Raw genomic sequence first — 15,367 nt, 5'->3', positions numbered from 1 at the left:
TGTCCCACTATGCATTGTAATTGGAGGAAAGGGGTGTCAATCACAGCTCAGCATCAGCTGCACGCAATCCCAGCTGCGTCAAGACCTCAAGAGATAAACCGGAAAAAAAAACTATTTGCAAGTCAAAATAAAAGCACGACGGTTAGTCATTTAGAATGCAGGTAAGGGGCGTGCTCAATAAAATCCGACTGATATAGTATTAGTATGATTACTATCTAATGCGTTCAGTTTTGCTTAACAAAAAAAACCTCCCTTTATTCCTGTTTTCACCTTGAAACGACGTGAGAAGACCAGTTTTACTCTGACAGGATCGACAGGGAGCTGTACATGTTATTGTTGGGAACTTGACTCTGGTCGCCATCGTCATCCTCAGTACGCACGGCGGCCACAGCAGCTCCTGGACGGCAGGGTATCCCGGCGCTGCTCTCTCTCTCTCTCTCTCTCTCACTGCGAGGAGAACACACTCACAGAGCGGGGAACAACATCGGCGATTTCCCGCACGAAACTCTGATGGATTAATCTGATTGTCCGCGGTAAGCACGCATTTTCTTCTTTTTCTCCCCCGTGTTGAATTTCAATCGCTGCACCCGCCTCGTCTCCTATTTTGCGCTGTAGACTGCGAGGTGAATTCATCTCGGGGAAGAGAGAGAGAGAGAGAGCAGAGGAGATGAATAACACATTGTGGCTCGCTGCGATCAAGCCAGGCTAGTCCCTCCAGTCTTTCTGCAGATGTGCGTGCGTGTAGGCTATTTGACGGGTTACTTTTCCCTTTAGAGGGGGTAACGGCAAAGAGGGTGCCAGGGGTCTTGTATTGTGGAGGATGGTTTGCAGGGCTGTGGTTGTGGAAAGGGGGATCTGTGTTGTTGCAGCAGCAGTAGCAGCAGTAGGGATGGATGCGCTGCAGAGCTGACCACTGAGGCCATTCACACACAAACGCCACAATGGCCCGCAGACAGCCACGTATTGAGTCACCCCAAAATAATTGTCATACGATTTCAGCTAATTGCATTACCACGCTGTTAAATATCTAATTAGAGCTGTCCTAATCGGGTTATCTGTCTCTGGAGGTGCAGCCATCCATCTTGCTGGCAAACACCGGGGATGATGTGGGCTACAGTGTGTGTAGCTGGCAGCTATAGAGCCTCGGTTTTTATCCATGTCCACTAAGTTAGGCAGCAGTTGTGTGTTGGTTTGCACCCTGGAGCTCTGAGTATTCAGCCCTTCCCTGGTCTAAGACATACATGTCTGGCGTGCGTGATGTGTATGCATTTTGAGTGAAAGGAGATTCATATTATGGTTCATGAACCATGTGGATTGCCCCTCAGGCCCTCTCTGCCCGTAAAGTTTAGCTTATTAAACACACTGGCACATAAGCTGATACTTGTGTTTTAAGGATTTTAGTGTGTCATCACAAAGATGAAATATTTAATCCGGTAAGGGGTTAATGGATTACTTTGGTGAAAGCTAAATGTGTTTATTTACAACATATCTAGTAGTCAACAAATGTCACACATGCAGCCACAGTAGGGCTGCATCGAATGATTATTTGCATTTAGATTAGTTGATTAATCAATAAGTGGATCAACACAAAATCACTGGGCAGCTGTTTTGATAATTGCGAAGTCATTGAAGTCATTTTGAACCAAAATTGCTAAACATTTTATTGTTTCTGAATGTCTTTAGGTCATGGACTGTTGATCAGACAAAACAACTCATTTGAAGAGAAGAGAAGACATCACCTTGGGCTCTAGAAAGTTTTGATGTGCATGTTTTTATTTTATGATATTTTATAGACTAATCGATAATCACATCCTAGCTGACATGGTGAAATGTCTTGTTTTGTGTGAGCGACAATCCAAAACCCAAATATATTCTGTTTATAATGCTATAAAACAGAGTTGAGCAACAAATCCTCACATTGGAGAGACTGACACCAGAAACTTGTTGGCGTTTTTTTACTAAAAATAACTTTTTAAAATAGTTGCCAGTTAACTTTTTGTTGAGACTGATTATCAACTAATCACTGCTTCTCTACATACAGCAGCCATACACCGTCAGGCTCGTGCCCAAGTATTATCAACTCAAGTGGTATTCAGTTCCACCAGAAAACCTGCAACTTCCATTGGTGTAGACCCACCATATCATTATTTCCAGTTAATTCTTACATTGACTGTTGTCCTCCGCTGGCACGAGATCTGGAAAGAACCGTTTAAACTGACAGGCAGAAGCAGCGAGAATCTACTCCTGTTTGTGGAAGAAGAAGAAGAAAGAAAAAAAAAAAAAAAAAAAAAAAAAAAAAAAAAAGAGAGAAAAAAAGTTACTGTTTTTGTAATTTGCCCTTTTCTCCAATTTGGAAAATATGCATCTACTTGGCACAAATGTCACTGACTGAATGGGCATTTATAATGGGCTCAGTGATTTAACAACATGAGTCAACATACTCAACTGTGAACATTGTGACACCAATACACAGTTAAGGTTTTAAACCCACACGTACATAGTGTATGAAGCTCAGCTGTGGGTTTTTATAACCAGCTCTTTTCATTCAGTACGAGAAGAATGCTTTGAACGCCTGAACACTGCATTTTATTGTGCTGTTAATCTTGTCGCAGAGTAAAATGTGTCCATTGTCTTGTTGTTGATACACTGAATGAACTCAGTTGTTCAACACAAGCAAATGTTGTAACTATTCAGAGATAGGCAGCCATAAGGGGGAGTTGTCAGTGTTGTACCAAATCCAGCAAACACAGGAGGGAGTTTCATACGTATTCAAATGGCACACAACAGAAAATGATCCTCTTTTACATCATTTCTTCGATGAATGAACAGAAAGTTGTTTCGGAGTTGAATAAGGCAGGAGAGAGTGTGGCTTCAGTAGGCGGGTATGTGAGGTTTGACCTTGTTGTGCCATGTCAAAGATCTGAATATAAAGGGACCAAACGCCTCAAATGTCACAGATTTTCTTGTTAAATCTGTGTTGAATTGATTGTAGTTAGCCTGGAGAGATTTAAAAGTCCATCAGAGTTAACTTAATGAAGCTTTTCTCTGATGTAATGACCAGTTGAGCATTGTTTGTAAGTCAAATATGGAAGGTTTAAAGAATGACTAATTTAGAAAAGAGCCGTTATTTTTGAACCATTCTTCAAGAAAGCTAAACAAACTCCTGTTTTTTCTATATTTGATGGACAAAAGCATTGATTCATCTCGACACCGGGTGATTTGATTTCTAAAGACTTTATCGATGACCAGAGGGAAAACTCTTTTTTTTTACAGCGGATCCAGAACTATTTGAAATAATAAATCAGGTATCAAATTGTTACTTAGCTCTCTGTTTAGTAGCTAATTGATTAATCAAGAAAGTATTTCAGCTCCAAAATGAATCAGCACCAGTGCTTTTTGTTATTTCAGTCCACACGTATCGGTTTTTCAGGCCGCACATGTCTGTTTCTCAGGCCTGACCTGACTGTCTCTATGTGATCCATCAGTCCCGCAGTGCGACCCTGACATGTCTGTCCTTAATTGAGTGTATTGATCTTGCAGCTTATGTTCTCTGCATGATCAACATTTTGTTTTTTTTATTTGTCAGTTTGCCTTCATTGGCCATCAAACAGATTGTGAAAGAAAACACAATGCTATAATGTAGTCACCCGAGAAGTCTACTTTAAACCTCGACAATTGAATCATCTAACCTCTTTAGAAGTATTAATGCTACATTTTTCTGTCTCTCTTGACAATCACATTACTATGTAAAACATAGTTGGGTTTGGGTCCAAAGTGGTTGAACAGAATATATTGTTTTATAATGCGTGGCGCTGATTTTGGATTCTGGCCAAACTCACAAGTTTCCATACCTTGCTCAGCAGTTGACAAACAGTCCGGAGCATCAAGTTACAATTTTCCTGCAGTTTGATGGCGGCGACTTATTTAGATCAATCAAGGGAGAAAAGATGGTGTTTGTGTAGCCTATTTTTCATGTTCAACAACCTTCTGTCACTTTATTAAAACCATGGTCAAACCCATGGAAATGTTTTTCAGGTGACGTTTCACATGAAAATTGCAGAGCTGGGGTAGGAGTATCTACTGCTTCCCTCACTGACACTGAGCGAGCTCCAGCAGACATGACTGTCCTGGACTGAGGTTCAACTTGTTGAATATGTTACCATGCTGACATTTTCAGGTGACCTTTTCATATTCTTTGGTGTCCAGGTGCAAATTCCTATTTTAAAAACTCCGGTAATAATTACCTCAGTAATATTTCAACATTTTTTACTACCTACTTTGACAGACATCTCATCGTCTTTGCAGACAGACCGCCACAGATATGTCAAACAGTATTCAATGTACAATACGCATTTGAAAGTCTTTACAGCTTGGATAGCTACATTATTTGTGGAGACAAATGTTATTTTTGAAAGCAGTCATTAATTGTAATGTCTCATGTTTTTTTTTTGTTTTTTTTTGCCATGCAGCAAAGAGAATCATTTGTATCTTATTGTTTCATACTAAATGAGGTAATGCAAGATATAAAACAGCAGCACTACCAAAACCAACATATAGGAAAGTCTTTTAATAGTTTGTTGGTCCACCACAGGCCTCGAGAACGGCTTCAGATGCGGAAACTCTACTGAAAGGGTGAACGTCTTTTTATTCTGAAACATATTCCCCTTGTTTGGTGTTTCGATGATCGCGGTGGGTCAGTAGTAGAAGGAGTAAAGTCACCGTTTAATTGATATCCAAAAAGGCACATGTTTGATCAGTTCCTGTTAGTATCATATAAATGGTACAATAATATTGGTACCATAAAAAAAAACCTGCATATTGTAACTAATACAATTATGTAAAAGTAATGTATACAATTAGTATGAAGCATATAATAGTGACAACAGATTAGTTTGAAATGACACATTCCTTTGAAACCGGCTCTCTGGGGTCCTGGTGCGGTCCAGTAGGTTTTTGCGGAGGCTAACATAGCAGGACCAACCGTAATGGACCACAGGACTGGAACAGCAGAGTCCTAAAGACAAACACAGATATACTACGAGACTATTCCTCTAGAAAAGGCCTCAGTTCAGTTCAGTTCATACATCAAAATTAATATTTTTTTAATTTTCTTTTTAGAATATGAGCCCGAAATTTTCCTCCAGAAAACTAGGAAGAGTAAATGAGTTTTCCCTGATTAGAATGATTCTGTTGCAAACACACACATGACCCAGGGATTACAGACCTATGTAAAAACCTCCACCATTGTGGAAGTTCAAACGCCATTAGAACTATTTAGTTTTGTTCAGGCCATAATGATGAATATAAAAAGGAAAATTATTATTAATATACATTTTCTAGCCTTATTTAAGCCTCTGTGAACACTGTTGGTTGTACTGATGCATATGTTCTTCTGTTTCACTGCTTCACCTGGACTTGTACTGGTGCTTGTAAATAGCTCGGGGCTTTGTTTTTCTTTTTAGACACAAGTGTAACATTGGCATGTGGACTCTGCAAAGCAGGCAGAGATTCTTAAACGTCCCGTTGTGGATGACCTTAAGGCTCACTGCTTTTTTCCAGTTTCCTCTTCCTTTTACTATTAGTTTCTCATCCAAAGGTTTCACTTCTTTGTTTTCTCATCTTGAATGTCTCTCTCCATGGGTGGGCAAAGGAGGTCTTTTTGAATCAGGTGGCGGTAAGCTGAGGAGAAATAGTCCTCCAACACATTATTACCTCCATCAGTGGAACCTGAGACAACACGCTTAGAGTCACCGGATAGAGTGAAAGAACATGCTGTACCAAGGCAGAAACTGACGGTTTGGGTATTTTCTGTAAGGGGGTACCAGTTTCTTTTAACAGTTCAAAAGTTCACCATTTCTGAAGCTAAAATACATATTTTGACTTATGTTTAAAGACTATTTCTTTTTTTTCTTTTTTTTTAGAAGTGCTGAAATATATTCAAGACCTTGTTAATTCATTGTCATTTTCCATTTTCTCTCTCATGTCAACATCAGATTATATGGCACAGCGTTTGAACTGTACTATACAATCTGATCTTTTGAATGCAGGGCTATTACTATTCCACTCTCTTCTAACATAATGATGGGCAATGTTCCAGTAAATTAAATTTATCAATCATTTATCAGTAACGCTAGCTTCTTTTAGGAAGAAATATTAAGGAAATTAGGTTGTGTAATAAATCTAAACATTTCATTTTGCAGAGGTTCTAGTTCAAGGACGTGTGGATTTTTCTCTATAGTCAGTACAACGGTGAAGTGTAAAAAGCTGGGGAATAGAATAAAGCTCTCCAATCATGAATTAAGAAAAGACCTCGGCCAGTGATCCAAAATCAGCACAATGTATGGATTGACGACGAGTGGTCCAACGCTGATTTACAATGACAGTTTAAACTGTGACACCAACATAAACATCTCATGTAATTTTGCCTCTACTCACTTTCTTGTTCTTCAACACAGGATTGCTTTCATCATGAAAGGCCGGATGCAACTCCTCATCCCCATACACCCCATCGTCGTAACATCGGGACGTCATTTCACCAAATATAAGCCACAAAGAGATCAAGTAATGATTAACAACATCATCTTTATAACAATACAATCAAAAAATATATAATTTGAGTTGAAAAAGTACACAATTCTGTTATTCTTACCAGCCTACCAAGATCACAGAGACGAGCCTTACATCTCATTCCTTGGCTTTCCTCCATGTGGCTGGGTGACCGTCGTTGAAGAATACATGTGTGCCTTTTTATTGAATGTTTTTGATACCTATAAGAGAAAAGGCATTTAAGTTTTGCAAAGTATACATATTCATTTTCTGTAAATACAGTCAATGGTATACAATATAGTGCAAATGTGCGCTGCAGTCTAATCTGAGCTCCCATTGGCTACAGCTGCTGAACAAATGGTTTCAAACAGTTTGTAGTTTTGTCTGATGATCACACATCAACATAGGCAATGCCATCTGCAGACACAGTAAACAGAGTCACATATTAATAACTTAGCTAACTAACTTGGTTATTCTTAGTATTAGGCTGGTTAATACCTAAATACTTCTGTAATAGGACGCTAATTTAATATTGACAATTAGCAGTACAACATCTTGAATACAGATAACCAGTATTTTAATAGTTGCATACTGCAATGAGGTTTAAATTATGCAGTTTTCTGACTCCAGTCTACAGACTATCAGCCTAGAAATGGCATGATTTGTTGCAAAAAGCTCCTCTCACATCAGAGTGCTGAACTTACGTGTGACACTTGTTTTTTGTAAGCAATCGCCCCACAAATATATACAATAAATATATGAATATCCCCCCAAACCTGTGCAAATATAAATAACATATATAGTGACATGTTTCAACCTCAGTGAGATCACTGACATAGCCTATATGTTGATATGATGCCCTTCAAATATTGTTTAAACTCAACCTTGTTTGTTGGTTTTATGCTGTAATGCCTGTCGGTCTGAGGCTGAGCCAGGATTCACAGCGAGAGGAAGCTGTAGTATTAACTATTTTCCTTAGCTACAAAGTTACTAATAGCTTGCGTCTTATAATACATCGATGGCGTGCCGTTTGTGATGCAATGCATTCTGGGACATGCGCAGTCATTGGCTGATTTGCAACGGACGTCACTTCCGACCCAGAAGCGATGGCAAAGGCAACACGATGCGGAAGGAAACACAATGCGGAAGCTAAGCGCTACTGTGTGCACCTAAATTTGGTATAGCAGCCCGCCAAAAAACACAAAGAAGAAGCGAAGCGCCCCTTTTCCTTTCTCTCATTCGACCAGCAGCTCCTCTCGTCAACTACTCGACTGCTGCTTGTGAAAAGCAACACTAAAAATGTCGGAAGATGGTAAATTGTTCATCGGTGGACTGAGCTACGACACCAACGAGGACTCTCTGGCTGAGGCCTTCGGCAAATATGGCAACATCGAGAAAGTGGACGTGATCCTAGACCGAGAGACGGGGAGATCCCGCGGTTTTGGCTTTGTGACATTCGATAATTCAGAAGATGCCAAAGATGCAATGGAGGGCATGAACGGCAAGACTCTAGACGGTCGGACTATTCGCGTCGATGAAGCGGGAAAGGGCGGCGGGCGCTCCAGAGGAGGCGGCTTCGGATCGGGCCGAGGAGGACGAGGCGGCGGTGGATTCGGCGGCCGTGACCGAGGAGGCGGAGGATACGGTGGCGGAGGAGGATACGGAGACAGGGGAGACAGAGGCTACGGCGACAGAAGCTCCAGTAACGAGGGGAGATATGGCGGCGGCGGCGGCGGCCGTGGTGGCGGAGGCGGCTACAGGAGTCGCGGATCATACTCGAGTGGAGGATATGGCGAGCGCTCCGGGGGATACCGCGATCAACACGACTAGTAAACATCGCTGATTCCAGATCATCCATTGACTGGCTAATTTCAGATGCGCTCCTCAAGAAAAAAAATGTCCGTGTTATTGCTGACCAATACGTTTTTTTGTAGTTCTGTTGTAAGTCAAGAATCTTCTCATCGAAAAATGTACTCATGAGTTTGTCATTTCTTAATAAACCATGTTACAAATTGCATGTTAAAGTCTCTACCTTGCTTGTTTGGGAATCTTTTTATTTTATTAAAAAGGTCGTATTATAACTAAAAGGCTTCGGTGTAAAAACTACTCGGCTAAAAAAAAAAAAGAGCAGAACAACGGCTCCTCTCCACGTGGCTTCTCGGTTAGCAGCCACCATCGCTGGATACCCTTTGTTCAGCGGGTTTTAGCGTTTCTTAAATTCAATACTTTAACGATAACGTTACATCATTTTGGGGGGATGTTTGTTTAGTTTCTAAACTATTAAAAACGTGGTCTAGTAAATGCTGCTTTTCCCCAATTTTCCAAAAGAGTAAATCCCTTTCAGACTCGATGTACGCCTCCGAAATGGCCGGCTGTTCATGAAGTAGCAAATCGCAGCTTAAAAACACGTGTCCTGCTTAGCTGCATTTTTAAAGTGCTGTTAAATAGTCTGATGTGGTTTAGGTGCTCGAAATCTCAACCGGGAAAAGTTTTGTAGGATATTTTGTAGACTGTAAACGGCGAATTAGGCTGTTATCATGGTTTAGTTTTGGTGTTATATAATTAACCCGTGTGCCCGGAACGCTACCGCTTCAAAATAAAAGCAGTCGTTCGGGGAAATTAAGTTCCAGTTGAGCCCAACATCTGTGGCTGGTATAGTAGGATATAACTAACCCTTTCACTTTTGATGTTTACGGCTTCATTACATTCTTCACTTCCTGATATGAATCAATCTCGCAGCAGATTTGACGAGGCCGGGACTAGGCCTACTATTCAACAGATTTTGCCCGACACCATAGTCTGATTACGGACTGCATCTAGAGCCAATCAAGATGAGTTTTAATATGACGGCTCTGTCTGGCTCTTGTGAAAGGCCATTCCTCCCGCAATTCCACGTTTGAAATTTTTTTTTAATCGGTTTACGCAGGCCGAGGTGGTCATACGATCCGCAGGCCGTGCCAACAGGAACAAGAAAGGAACACCCCCCCCCCCGCCCCGGCTGCAATGCCATCATCTGCTTTTTGGGGGGAGGGGAGGTTGTGCTGCAAGCCAGGCGTGGAGCAGCCTACGATGTATAGTGTCCTTAAACGCAACTAAAATCAGTATCTTGCAAAGCTCTGTGTCTTTTGAGATATGATACATAGTGTCGATGCATGTTTTATTGTATAAATGCAGAGTAGTCGTCTTATGGATCTGAAAAACAACGTATTTTTTATATAACCTAATTGAGATAAATGTGAGAGCCTACATGTGCACACGCTGTCGAATGCGCTTATAAACTAGATGAATATATAAAAAAAAAAAACCACACATTTCCTATGTCATAAGATGGTGGATTTTAATCATCGGGCATCTTCAGTCGCAGCACAGTGCTCACATACATGATTCATGTGTGGATGGTTACCAAGCAGACGCTGCAATATCTCAAATGGATAGGGCTATAGATAAACAAGACGAGATGGCTATGGATAGGTTCTGTGCAGCAGAATGGTTACAGATAGGCCTTTTTTTATCAAACAACAGATAAGATTCCCTCCCCCATCCCCGGATCCCCCCCCCCCCCCAGGATGCAGCGCTATTTTCATTTCATTCACTGCAGACAAAAAAAAGGGTTCACCAGAAAAACATACTTTACCTCTGTTGCCCCAGTCAATTCAGTTAATATTTTAATCAAGTTTTCATTCAAGGGAAATCTGTGGGTTATTTTTGAAAATATTTTCTTGACTAATTGATAAAATGTTTGATAGCTCATCATGTTGAGGTTATAATAATAATAACTTTGCTTTTTCATTTCCTGGAGTGCCTTTCCCCCTAAATTGAAATTGTAGGCTTCACTGTGTTTAAAGGTGTATTTCGCTTTCATTATACCTGCTATAGCGTGTGGAGAAGGGTGCTGTGAATACCAGAAGTTAGGTGATATCTAGATTATTTGTAATTTAAAGATTATATAGATTAGAGAATCAGCAGTCCTCTACCTTGTATTTCAGTCTGTGGTCTCACAGCTTTAGGCTTATGTTGTAATGCTACTGCTGGCTTGTTTCTTCTTCTGGGGATTCTATGGGGTTTTATTGGCAGTAATGAATCACCTCTCTGCAGCGGCTTTGTCCTGTTCATTACAGCAGTGTGGAGAAAATAAAGGACTGGAGAAACTGAAAATGATGTGCACAATAGGTGAATTCTGCATTTGGTTGGCATGTATTTTATACTTCCATGTACTGTACCTGTGAGCAGCAGGTAAAAAAGAGATATACTGGTCTGCGTCACAAAGTAGTTATTTGTTATTGCTGCAGCCACATGCATAAAGGACTTTCTGACATGTTACATTGTTATGATACCCCAGCCAACGTACCCAATTGTGTTCTTATTAATTTTCTATTAATTGACTAATTGTTTAAGCTCTAAATAAAGTGATGAGACTTAAAAAATATCTTCCGGCTGAAACGGTTACCTCCAATATTATCTTAGCTCTCTTGTGTGATGTTATTTTATATTAGGCCTACATTTAACATGTATTTCAACATCTACATAGTACACTTATCATGACCTCATGTTTTGTCTTTATCAATTGCAAAACATTTCTCATAAGATAATCATATTTCTTTATTTTTTATAAATGACTCCTGACATAAAAGAACCAGGGAGTGAACCAACTGTAGGCCTACTGTTAATGTGGATCTGAATCTTTTAGCTGTGAAGAGTGGTGCGGTGGTTTCACCTCCTCCTCTGTCTCTTGCAGCACTGGCTCTTTCTCTTAGCTCCATCCACAGTGACTGTAAACAAGTGTGTTTCCAATTAGCCGTCACCGAAGTCAGCCGGACGCTAGTGCTGATGAAAGACAACAGTGCCGTCAGCGGTCTCTTCCTAGCTAGGGCTTCATGAGCTTGCAGGGCTTAAAGGGGTGCACGGTGAGCCCAAATGTGCATTCGTAAACTGGGTCTTTAAAGACGTTAAGGCTCTTTTTAATTGGCAAAGAAGATTGCATCACTCACAACAGAATCTGGTTTAGCTTTGCTTTAGTTAGGTCAGTCCCCCTCATGAGACTCAGAGCGTACTCTGAGTGCACAGCCAGGGAGTGGTTTGCTGTTAAGGGCTTCAATAAGTTTTAACTGAATCTATAGATGGGTGTGTGGCTCCTTTTTTTAAAGAAAACAAAAATACAGTGCTTACCAACTTGTAAACGCAGTGGCTGGGTGTAAATTCTTCTTGTAAGTGTGGTTGTGCAATAAGTTGTAAAAGTAAACCATGATAAGTAGTGCTGTTAAATTCTTTTATAGTGTAGCAATTTTTTAAAAGGTTATTTTTGGGGGCATTTTTTCCCTTTTATTAGAGACAGTGGATAGACAGGAAAGGTGGGAGAGAGATGGGGGATGACACACAGCAAAGGGCCGCAGGTCGGACTCGAACCCGGGCCGCTGCAAAGGACTCCAGGACCATGAGCTAAACGTGGCTTTTATAGTGTAGCATTAATTAAGCTGGATATTCTCAGCATAAAGCATCTGTATTATACACATATACCGAACAGTGAAATTGTCCATGCACTGCAGCTCTTTCACATTATGTTCCTATAATTAGTGATGGAGTTTAGAGTGCCGTGTTTAATTTCAGCCTAATTGAAATATTTTTCACAGGGCCCTCTGTAACTCTCAGAGGAAGCTCTGAAATAATGGAATATTGAATCGTAATTTCCCCAACGGAGACAGCTTTTATTTCACTCGAATACTAATTTCCTCTCTGTCTCTTTTTCTCTCCACCCACAGAAAGTAGAGAATGGGCTGTGTCCAATGTAAGGATAAAGAAGCAGCAAAACTCACTGACGACCGGGAGACCAGCCTTTCACACAACTCGGGGTACCGCTATGGGTCCGACCCCACGCCACAGCACTACCCTAGCTTCGGGGTCACCACTATCCCCAACTACAACAACTTCCACAGCGGCGCCTCACAGGGGGTGACCGTGTTCGGAGGAGTCCACACGTCCTCGCAGTCTGGGACGCTTCGGTCTCGAGGCGGAACAGGTGAGGTTGAAGGAGCTTTAAATAAGTCTGTGGAGTGTTTAAGATGGTTGAAATGTAAGGCAGCAGTTTATTATCTATAAGATTTGGCTCGTTCAGGTTTTTCAAAGACTGTTGCTGTTTAAAAATATATATTTTGGCATACTATTTTCCATGCCAAACTATACCTATATGTATTTAGCATAATGGCCTCAATTTTAAAAAAAAGTCTGTCAATGTGTTTAGACCACAATGTAGTGTAACAATAAAACTCTCCACTTATAATTCTAGCTGTAGCTGCATACACATAAGAGGGGTATTGAACTTCTCTGAATCACTGCAAGAAATCAAATTAGCGTGACTCCTAAAATGTTGAACTGTTCCTTTAAGACAGGGTGACAGTGTAATTAGGAAATATGTTGCTGTGATTAAACAGGGGTCAAATTTTAAACAGAGCAATTAATGGGAAATAAAATGTCAGTCTAAGAAGTATAGCTGTAAACTTCTCTGAAGACCACACACTGTCACGCATTACATGCATGATTTGTCTAGTAGGAAGTTTTCACTCTCAAGTAAGGTTCAACAAGGTTGGAATTTTGGAACTAAGATTCTTTTGAAACTTTTTTTCCTCCTGTATTCCGAGTAAATATGTGATGTGAGCTGATGCTGTGGGCTTGTGATGAATTAATGTGTCTGCAGAAGATGAATGTCCACTGTCTGAGAGTTAATAGAAAACAGAGTGACCTAAATTATCGCTGTTGCTCTGTGAAGCACATTTCACAACCAGAAAGATCAGACATTGTGCTGATTAGTGGAGAAATGGACTTTACGTCTCTCACTCAGGATTTTAAAGATACATATGATGTGCAGTGCATAAATTAACAGCATGTTTTGCTTTGATGTACACTACTTGGAGCTTTTTGCCCTCCCTAGCACGGATAAACACTATGCATATGTGGAATTAGCACCACCAGCATGTACGAATAAAAAATTACTCAGGGTGGGCAGCACCACACAACATTCACATCTGAGATTAGGAAGAGAAGGAAATAAAATCCTCCAAACAACTGTCAACTAGGACAGAGTAGAACAGAAACCTCATTCGACCCAGCCTGAGCAGTGTTGGTCATTGGGTTTCAGAGGTCACTGCATTGACTGTTAAACACGCAGAGCTTTATTGCAACAGTGTAGCTCTGACTGTCCAGGAATGATTCAAATCAAATCAGAAAATGAAATCGTTTTACAGTTCCATGCTTATTAAGAGATACAGGGACTCTAGGGCCGTTCCAAATCCCATCAGATAAATTTGATTGGCTGTCCTAATCTAGACCTTGGCAGCATTAACTGTTCTAGAGGATGTTCTGTCTGATGAGACTTGTGTTTTTTTTTGTAGGCTATGCAAAACACGGAGTTCTAATTATTTGTATGTCTGTAATAATTGATTTTTTGTTTGTTTGATGTTAACCATTTGCCTTTTATTAGCTTATTAACTTTTTAAGGTGTACGCCTTAGCCAACAGCTGCTAAATTACAAATTCAGCAGATAAAGACCACATGAAAACATTTAAAATTTGCTTTTCTTTTACCTACAAGTTGAGCGATCTCAGTCTCTTTGGATGCTAAATGCTCCAGTATGTTCACCAGCTAGTCGCTAATTGTGTCTGTCTGCAATTTGATGTTGAGCATGTAGCGAACAGAGGGTTTATCAGAGCTTTTTTGTTGAACAGTTGCCTGCTGCGACCGAAAACAATGCTTGCAAGAGTGTTGCGAGTAAAGCTAAAACTAAGCTAAGCTAAGCTAAAATGTTTTGTAGAGTCAGGTCATTGGGAGCGACCCCTTTCACATTACATCTATGCATTGTTGAGAGAAAATTATTGACAAGTACAGCTTTAAAATCAAACAAATAACTTAAAAATAACAATAAGCATGTCATGTAATGCACAGGAGGGGGAAAAAAGCCCAAATATTGCCTTACTCACCAACTAAAAAACTAAGTTACAATGTCTTTTTTAGGCGTGTTCTGTAGGAGGTTAAGTGAATTAGTTTGAAAATAAAATTGGAAGATTTCTCTTTCTGAATTGTATCTTGTATTTAATGTACATGTCTAGAAACTAAAATAAATTAAAGTTTTAAAAAACTGCAGCAGACGTGATGCAAGAAGTAAAGGAAGAGGGCAGTGATTCGTATTGCTTTTCCATAATATGCAGCCCATGCGTGAGACGGACGAACAAACCTAACAATAAAACCACAGTGGAAATCTTAACATAATACTTCCATCCATACAATTCACTTCTACTCACCCTAACCGCCACTCGTCCCTTTTTGTTTCCCTGCAGGGGTGACTCTGTTTGTGGCTCTTTACGATTACGAAGCCAGGACCGAGGATGACCTCAGCTTCAGAAAGGGGGAGAGATTCCAGATCCTCAACAGCACGTAAGTGTGGAAACATCTGCATGACAGCATGAAGGGTGGTGGATGTGTTTTCCCCACTTTCTGTTTTTTTTTGTCTGTCAGCAATGTCTGAATGCTGCATTTTGACTGACATGTTGTTTCACAAGCACAGGCAGTGGAAACGGGTCTCGGCTCATGAGGGTTACGTTAGGCCTGGAAAATATCTTGATATTAAATCAATATCAATGTGATATGAGACTAGATGTCTTTTTAAATTTTGGATATTGTAATATGGTAATTTGACATAAGTGTTGTCTTTTCCTTGTTTTAAAGGCTGCATTACAGTACAGTGATGTACTTTTCTGATCTTACCGGACTGTTCTAGCTGCTCTATTATTTGCCTTTTACCTACTTAGACATTATGTCCACATTACTGATGATT

At 40.4% G+C, this 15,367-nt stretch overlaps 2 protein-coding genes and 1 long non-coding RNA gene across 6 annotated transcripts in view; 2 read left to right on the top strand and 1 right to left on the bottom strand.

Moving 5' to 3' along the window:
- The first annotated feature begins 312 nt into the window (after positions 1-312).
- LOC116669655 (tyrosine-protein kinase fyna) overlaps positions 313-15,367 on the top strand; it is a 24,298-nt gene continuing 9,243 nt past the window's right edge. The window contains exons 1-5 of one of the 4 annotated variants that reach the window (XM_032499593.1): positions 352-533; positions 4,036-4,177; positions 6,456-6,561; positions 12,303-12,559; positions 14,871-14,967. In XM_032499593.1, coding sequence (XP_032355484.1) covers positions 12,313-12,559; positions 14,871-14,967 — 344 coding nt within the window. In that variant the 5' untranslated portion in view covers positions 352-533; positions 4,036-4,177; positions 6,456-6,561; positions 12,303-12,312. Of the gene's footprint in view, positions 534-4,035; positions 4,178-6,455; positions 6,562-12,302; positions 12,560-14,870; positions 14,968-15,367 lie in introns of all 4 variants that reach the window. The other 3 variants (XM_032499595.1, XM_032499594.1, XM_032499592.1) reach the window with 3 other exon arrangements.
- On the bottom strand, positions 4,702-7,452 carry LOC116669673 (uncharacterized). Its single transcript, XR_004326833.1, has 2 exons — positions 6,436-7,452; positions 4,702-5,679 (listed from the first exon to the last, which is right to left on the bottom strand). It is a non-coding gene; the product is annotated as an uncharacterized LOC116669673 (long non-coding RNA).
- On the top strand, positions 7,648-8,563 carry LOC116669667 (glycine-rich RNA-binding protein 10). Its single transcript, XM_032499620.1, has one exon. It carries the CDS (start codon positions 7,846-7,848, stop codon positions 8,374-8,376), a length of 531 nt encoding a protein of 176 aa, XP_032355511.1. The 5' UTR covers positions 7,648-7,845; the 3' UTR covers positions 8,377-8,563.

The sequence above is a fragment of the Etheostoma spectabile genome, chromosome 20 (assembly GCF_008692095.1).
Source record: "Etheostoma spectabile isolate EspeVRDwgs_2016 chromosome 20, UIUC_Espe_1.0, whole genome shotgun sequence".
Classification (NCBI taxonomy): Eukaryota; Metazoa; Chordata; class Actinopteri; order Perciformes; family Percidae; genus Etheostoma; species Etheostoma spectabile.
The sequence above is the reverse complement of the archived record's forward strand: the minus strand, read 5'-3'. Positions and strand labels throughout refer to the sequence as shown.